This window comes from Vigna radiata, chromosome 5, assembly GCF_000741045.1.
Source record: "Vigna radiata var. radiata cultivar VC1973A chromosome 5, Vradiata_ver6, whole genome shotgun sequence".
Lineage (NCBI taxonomy): Eukaryota > Viridiplantae > Streptophyta > Magnoliopsida > Fabales > Fabaceae > Vigna > Vigna radiata.
In genome coordinates, this window is record NC_028355.1 from 18,039,456 (window position 1) to 18,047,265 (window position 7,810).

At 31.6% G+C, this 7,810-nt stretch overlaps 2 protein-coding genes across 2 annotated transcripts; both read right to left on the reverse strand.

The window, feature by feature from the left end:
- Window positions 1-224: 224 nt before the first annotated feature.
- LOC106760402 (probable 2-oxoglutarate-dependent dioxygenase AOP1) lies at window positions 225-1,554 on the reverse strand. Its single transcript, XM_014643837.2, has 3 exons — window positions 1,055-1,554; window positions 629-959; window positions 225-554 (listed from the first exon to the last, which is right to left on the reverse strand). Exons 1-3 carry the CDS (start codon window positions 1,417-1,419, stop codon window positions 312-314), a joined length of 939 nt encoding a protein of 312 aa, XP_014499323.2. The 5' UTR covers window positions 1,420-1,554; the 3' UTR covers window positions 225-311.
- Window positions 1,555-6,236: 4,682 nt separating this feature from the next.
- LOC106760403 (probable 2-oxoglutarate-dependent dioxygenase AOP1.2) lies at window positions 6,237-7,552 on the reverse strand. Its single transcript, XM_014643838.2, has 3 exons — window positions 7,158-7,552; window positions 6,726-7,056; window positions 6,237-6,651 (listed from the first exon to the last, which is right to left on the reverse strand). The coding sequence occupies exons 1-3, from the start codon at window positions 7,520-7,522 to the stop codon at window positions 6,400-6,402; spliced, it is 948 nt and encodes a 315-aa protein (XP_014499324.1). The 5' UTR covers window positions 7,523-7,552; the 3' UTR covers window positions 6,237-6,399.
- Between the last annotated feature and the right edge of the window lie 258 nt (window positions 7,553-7,810).

Sequence of the window (7,810 nt, forward strand, 5' to 3'; positions counted from 1 at the left end):
GTTTATTAATCACTAACATAATTAATTATGAGAATGATAACATTAATATTAATGTATTCATTCATTAAGTACATTGTCGAACGTCCAAGAAACAAGTATATTTGCCACACGTTGTTTAAATATAGTTATTTATCATGAAACTTAAGTCATTGGTAGAAACAAAAATGGAAGATATAAAGCGTATTTATTTGAGAAATTTCATAGATATTGGAGTGGAATTCATCTTATTGAAAAGGAGATGTAATTATATTAGCAATCCCCTATTTATTTTGATTTGATCCGGTACATTCATATATATTCATGAATTACTTTCAAAGACCAGCAAACACATCAACTGCATTATCATTACGAGTTGAAACAAAGTGACTGATAAACTCTCCAAAATTAAATGGACGATAACGAAGAGGATGAACTTTGTCATCAGCCAAACCACGAGGCACCTCAATCTTCGTCTCTTCCTTTGGTGCCACAAAAACTACAAAAGTGTATCTCTCTTTCTCTCCACTCATTATCACTCTATGTGTCGCTGCATGAAGTCTTCCGTTGCTCCATGCCTGTTCATTAACAACAATTTCAATTCATTATAATGTAAAAATTAAGTAGTCAATGGCTACAATTTTCTACATACCTTTAATGTATCACCAACAATAACCACAAAGCAATTCTGGGGTACCAGTATCTCAACCCATGTGCCTGTTTTGGATAGCACCTGCAAACCCTGAACTTCATTTTCGCATAAAATGGTTAAGGTGTTTTTATCAGTGTGACCATTGGACGTATCCTTGTTTGCAGTATTGTTTTTGTCAGTATTGTACATGTTCAGTCGTACGTGGCTACAACTCTTCATGTTTTCAACATCTGAAATGTGATGCTGGGAAAGGCCATAACCATCCACAATCATTTTCAAGATCACCAAGCTTACTTCTGACATCTTTAAGCTCATACCCTTCAATGTCTCACTACATAAAAAACACACACGTTTAATGAAATTCATTCTATAATTTTAAAAAGACTAAATAAACAGAAGTGATGCATTGAATGTAAGAATGAATACCAAAAATGTGGGTTTCCTTGAGGCCACATGAGGTTGGCTAAGGTGTCCACAGATGTTGAGAGAAGAACATCATCGAGTCCAAAGCTTTCGTAGTGAGTGTTCATAAACTTATGGACGTTGAAGCTATTGAAAGGCTTTGGAATTATGTATTGCTGCTTTGTTTCTTGAGGCAAATGAAACAATGCTTTCATATTCTTAAACAGCTCTTTGCATGAACCTTTGGAGTTGATCTCATCACACCTCAAGAAGAAGAAACCATCACTCTCACATGCTTCTTTCACTTTCATGCTCATCTCTTTCCACTCCTCACTTCCTTCCTCTACCATCATTCCATCCTTCCAAAAATCAAAACATGAAATCATCATATTCTCTCTATCTCTCTAGATGTGATTTGTTTTTCTACAACTTCCTCTTGTGCAATTTAACAAGTTCGACTTAGAAATATATATATAGCTACCATGAATACTAATTTGCTAGCATATCATCAAGGATAGATATTTTAACCGTGTTTTAATTAGGATGACAAAACAATTTATACCTACAAATATGTTACACCTAGGTTCAACTCAATATACATATAAATAGTGATTTTTTAAAAACCTGACAATAGATAAAATCGTGAAAATAAAGTCAAAATACCAAAATTTTCAATTAAAAATGAAAGGAATGACGAAATTGAAATTCAACCCATTTATCTATACCTACATGTGTGCATCACAGCTAACCAAAAATATCAAATATGCAATAGACAAAATAAAAACTAAAAATTTAATCCAAAATACTAAAATTAATGAGAAACTTAAAACTTAATTACGACTGACATTAATAAGAAAAAAAAAATATCTTAAGTATACGTTTGTAAGCGGTAAAGTAATATAATTGTTGACAAAGACTTTTAATTTTATTATGGTTGTTAATAGAATGTATTGGAGATCTAAAGTTTCTTTAGAAAATTCACTTAGGCAAAGTGAAATCTATGTATAACTCATAAGTTTGATTTTGTCAGATTCTCCATCTTCACACTAAAATATACTTTTCTCTATAAAATGGTCATCGAAAACAACAATTGATCCTTTTAACACTGAAGCTTTTTGTGTATATAAGTTATGCCTAAGTCACCTCTAGTATTAATAATCAAATTTAGGGAGCCTGATTGAGTGGAAATAAATTGCTCCGTTAATAATATTTATTGCTCAATTTTGATAATGGTGAGTTTTTGAATAAAAAGTTAGATGTGGAAAGAATAAATTAGCAACATTCAAGATTTATATAAATACTTATGTTGGATTCTTTGGTTACATATTAAAATAAATTTCACAAACAATAAAAAGTAAAAGTAATATTGATTTCTGGAAAGTCAGCAAGTAATTTATGATTACCCTAATCGTTTTCTGCTTTTTCCAGTCCAATTGTAACAGTTATTTCATGAAAGGACGTCTGCTAGTTTTAGAACCAAAAATTTCTGGTTTAAAACAGTCATTATTATTTACAACTATTTAGTCTGAAGTAAAGTGTTTCCAATGTTCTAGTTTAGTTTCATTCAATTCTTCTTGGAGCTCACCAGCTGAATTAGAAATGGACTCGAGTTTAAGAACTTCATCAAAACCTATCATTAAGTCCTTCTTCACTTGAATAGATTTAAGAGAGAAATTGAAAGGATTTGAGATAATTTGAAAATAATTTTTTTTGTTGTTTATTTGAATAAATTTGGAAGTAAGTGAGAGTAGATTTGGAAGTAAAATTTGTAAGAATGAGTATAGGATTTAATTTATATGACAGATTAAAAAAATTTAATTCTAAATTCACTCTCACTTACCTCCAAATCTATTTAAATTAACAACAAAAAAATTTATCATCAAATCCTATCAAATCCTCTTAATTACTATCCCTCAAATTCACTTAAGTGAATAAGGCCTGAGTAACCCCACAAAAACATCTTCAAATGTCTCAAGAGGGTTAAATGTCTGAAATGATGTTGTCATCTACAAGCAACACCTCACATCCTTGATCATTATATTTATCACACGAGTCTTTTACTTTGTGTGAGAGACGTTACACAATTCTTGAGAAACATAATCATCATTAATCTTGAAAATTCATATATTTAGTGTGAATCAAAATCATTTGGTACCGTACCTCACCGAATCAAACTCATATGATATCTTACCTCATCGAAGGAGTTGTGTCTTTCCGCTGGCCGAGCTTCATGACCAGGTTCTATCCTTTGGTGGGCTTCTTGCCAAGCTTTGCCCGAATTTCTTTTGTACTCCTGTCTTGGAACGGTGGTTGTTCTCTGTCCTCCTACGCTCAAATACTTGTTAAATTATTCGGTCTAGTGCTTTAAGTTGTCGATTCTAGCCTGACATCTCCTTTACAGTGTTGATGTTTTTCTTTAGAGATTTTCTAAATGACCGTTGTCTGTAAAATTTTATTCTTATTACAATATGATAACTTGAATCTTCATTTTTTAGTGACACATTTATAGTCTTACGTTACAATCTAGTAATTTAGACAGTGTATCAGTTATCACATAGCAAGTGATAAATATCGTTTTCTTTCAAGGAACTTGTGCAATACATTACAACTCAATTAGACATCAAAATGCATAAAACAACATAAGAAACTATTTGTGATATTTTATCAAACAGTTGTTGGTGTGCTAGGAATTTATATCTAAAAGAAATTTCTTTGAAACTGGGTTTCATGAATCATATGAATATAAAACTCTTTTCAATATTACATTATTTCATTCAAATTCACATCAAGGCATACTAGATCTAACCTCTTAGCAACTAGTTCTAAATTAATATATCAAATTGTTAACTCCTTAGTCAATTTAACATACAATTTGCATTAAGTCTGATGTTAAGAATGACCAAGTTATTGAGTCTATCCCTAGATCTCAAATCACTTAGGTGCTCTATCTATGTTCGTGTTCAAAATTACTTTCCAGTAATCAGAGACATTCAAATAACATTATATTTTCATACAATGACAGTAAATTCAAGAAAGAACATATGAACAAACAACGATATATTTAACAGGAAAATTACATCACAGTGAGTTCATTACATCTAATCCCAACGAAAGAGAAATTTAACTACTCCTAGTCATCTAGAAAGTACACATTTGAAGCAATTCCTTGCAAAAAATGGTGTCTTGATAACTTAAAGTAGTATCTTGAAGTTCCTGAAATGTTTTCGTTTCTTTCCTTTTTCCAGAATTTTTGTTAGTTGTTTCTCTTTCTATCTGTCTCGAACTTAAAAGGCGATTCTGATTTAATTAATTTGCTCAGCGCACAACTATCATGCGCTAAGTGAATTATTAACTACATATCCTTCAATTGTCCATAATTCGCTCAACGAATTGTTTTGGTGTGCCGAGCGAATAATCATCATTTTAGTTCAGCCATTAAAGGTTAGCTTAGCGAGAAACATATGATAACACTCCATTAATGTATAAGTTCCTACACAATTGCCTAAACAACTTTCCTACTTCCAATTACAACTTTTCAATGAGGAAAACACATTATTTCATGAATAAATACAAATTTGAGCTAATTAATAAGTCTGAAAACATGTATTTTTTCATACTTATAACTTATGTTACAATGTAGTAATTTGTTTGCCTAGTTCGAGGTCTATGACCCTGTAAAAAAAACAGATATTACTGACGGTCAAAATTTGTTAGTAGTAACTTTTTTCAAACGGATTTTTGACATATAGAAATTTGTTTCTAATTATATAGTTAGTAACATTCATCGATGAAATTTTATATTTGTTGATAATTATTGAAAAAAAAATTCATCGATAATTACCGAAAGAAATTTTTTTTTCGTATAAATACTATGATCTAATTCATCTTCTTTCTCCTCTCCCCTTCTTCTTCTTTCTTTTAGCTTTCCATTTTTTTTTAATTTGTCCTAGGTCATTCCCATGATGAAACTAATACCACTACAAGCAAGGTGCCATTTTCAAACAAGATATAGATCTCACTTAAATCACCATCACAAATTCAACCTAAACAAAATAAGGAAGGTGAGGCTTGATGGTGATTCATTGAAGTGGTGCCAATGAGTGTGAGTGTTAGAAGAATTCTTGTAGTAGTATCACGTTCGTTGTCTTTAATTCTATAGCATTCTGAGCTTTCTTCTGAACTCTTCTAATTTGTAGTCTCCATTATGGATTTGGAAGCGTTGACCGAGTTGTTCATGTTGTTCTCCTTGGTTTGGTTCTATATGACGCGATTCAGGTTGTTCAATTATTGTTTGGTGGGATGGGTGTCTAGTTAGGTTGGTCGACAAGACTACTTTCAAATTCATAACGTAAAAGATTTTGTCATCTTGGATCTACTTGTGATGATGGCTGAGTCATCATTTGTTAGGAAATTCATTGTCCTGTGTGAACCAACTCAGTGTCTTTGTGATGATGTGTTACCTTTAGTGTTAGTATTTTTCAACATATAGATAAATTCAGTTGCTTATGTTTGCTAGTATAATTTGCAACATTTGGAATAGTTTATTTCTATTTTTTTTATTATAGTAGGACTTCTATTCTCTTAATTGATATGGATTTAGATGTGAAAAACTACTAATATTCCTTCGAGGTCAAGCTTATCCTCCAATGACCAAGCTTTGTCTCAGGTTAAGGTCGAGCTTGATGGCTTAATCTCTTCGTTTTTCTTTTCAATAATATGAGATTGATTCATCTCATTATTTTTCCTTAATGCACGAAAGTGAGATATAATAGGATGCGATGACCATTATGGTTGATATGTCTTGGTGATAGGCCAATCGTTAAGGAGTTCAAATTCGGCCTTTCCAAGGTTATACGAAATAATTCACCAAATACCATTTTGACTTGGGAAGTAATATTACAACAATATATTATGTATATTTTTAGATTATAGTTATCCAAAGTGTTATAATCAAAAAATATCCTAATTTAAAAAAAATATTTAAATATTAACTTAGCATACAATAATTTTTTCTAACGTATAGTTCTACAACGTATTTTAGTCATGTTAAAAAAAATTATAAATAAATTAAAAAAATGCTAGACTTCAAATAATAAGAATAAGAATAGTTTTTCCTAGAATTTCTATCTTACTAAACAAATCAATATTATACCATGAAATATAATATTGAGAAAGAGAGGAGAAAAAACAAATGAAATTACCCGTGAAACTTCATACTATTTATTGGTACATATATTTATTGGTAGAAACACAAGAGACAAATATAAAAAATTCTAAAACATATAAAGCAAATCTTATTGAAAAGGAGGTGAAATTATATGAGCAATCCCTTTGAAATTTTGACTTGATCTAGAACATATGAATTACTTTCAAAAACCAGCAAACACCTCAAGTGCATTTTCCATGTTCTGACTACGAGTTGAAGCAAAGAAATTGAGAAACTCTCCATAATGGAATGGACGATAATGAAGAGGATGAATTTTGTCATCAACCAAATCACGAGGCACCTCAATCTTCATCTCTTCTTTTGGTGCCACAAAAACTCCAAAAGTGTATCTCTCTTTCTCTCCACTCATTATCACTCTATGGGTAGCTGCATGAAGCCTTCCGTTGCTCCATGCCTGTTCATTAACAACAATTTCACTTCATTATAATGTAAAAATTAAGAAGCCAATGGCTACAATTTTCTACATACCTTCAATGCATCACCAACAATAACCACAAAGCAATTATCAGGTATCAGTATGTCAATCCATGTGCCTGTTTTGGATAGCACCTGCAAACCCTGAACTTCATTTTCCCACAAAATGGTTAAGGTGTTTTTATCAATGTGACCATTGGACTTATACTTGTTTTCAACATTGCTTTTTTCAGTATAGTACATGTTCAATCGTACGTCGCTAGAACTCTTCATGTTTTCAACCTCTAAAATGTGATGATGGGAAAGGCCATAACCATCCACAATCATTTTCAAGATCACCAAGCTTAAGTCTGACATCTTTAAGCCCATACCCTTCAATGTCTCACTACATAAAAAAACACACACTTTTAATGAAATTCATTCTATAATTTTAAAAAGACTAAATAAACAAAAGTTATGCATTGAATTGAATGTAAGAATGAATACCAAAAATGTGGGTTTCCTTGAGGCCACATGAGGTTGGTCAAGGTGTCCACAGATGTTGAGAGAAGAACATCATCGAGTCCAAAGCTTTCATAGTGAGTGTCCATGTAGTTATACAAGCTGAAGCTCCTAAAAGGCCTTGGACTGATGTATTGTTGCTTTGTTTCTTGAGGCAAATGAAACAATGCTTTCATATTCTTAAACAGCTCTTCGCGTGCACCTTTGGAATTGATCTCATCACACCTCAAGAGGAAGCAACCATCACTCTCACATGCTTCTTTCACTTTCATGCTCATCTCTTTCCACTCCTCACTCCCTTCCTCTACTGCAATTCCACCCTTCCAAAAATCAAAACATGAAATCGTCATATTCTCTTTTTTTCTCTCTAGATGTGATTTCTTCTTTTACAACTTCCTCTTGTACAATTTTCCAAGTTCGTCTTAGACCTATATATACATAGCTACCATGGATACTAATTTGCAAGCATATCATCAAAGACAATTCATAAATTGCTCAATTAATAATATTTATTGCTCCATTAATATCAATAATCAAATTTAATGAGCCTTAATGAATGGAAACAAATTTCTCCATTAATAATATTTATTGCTCAATTTAATGAGCCTGAATGAATGGAAATAAATTTAATGAGTAGG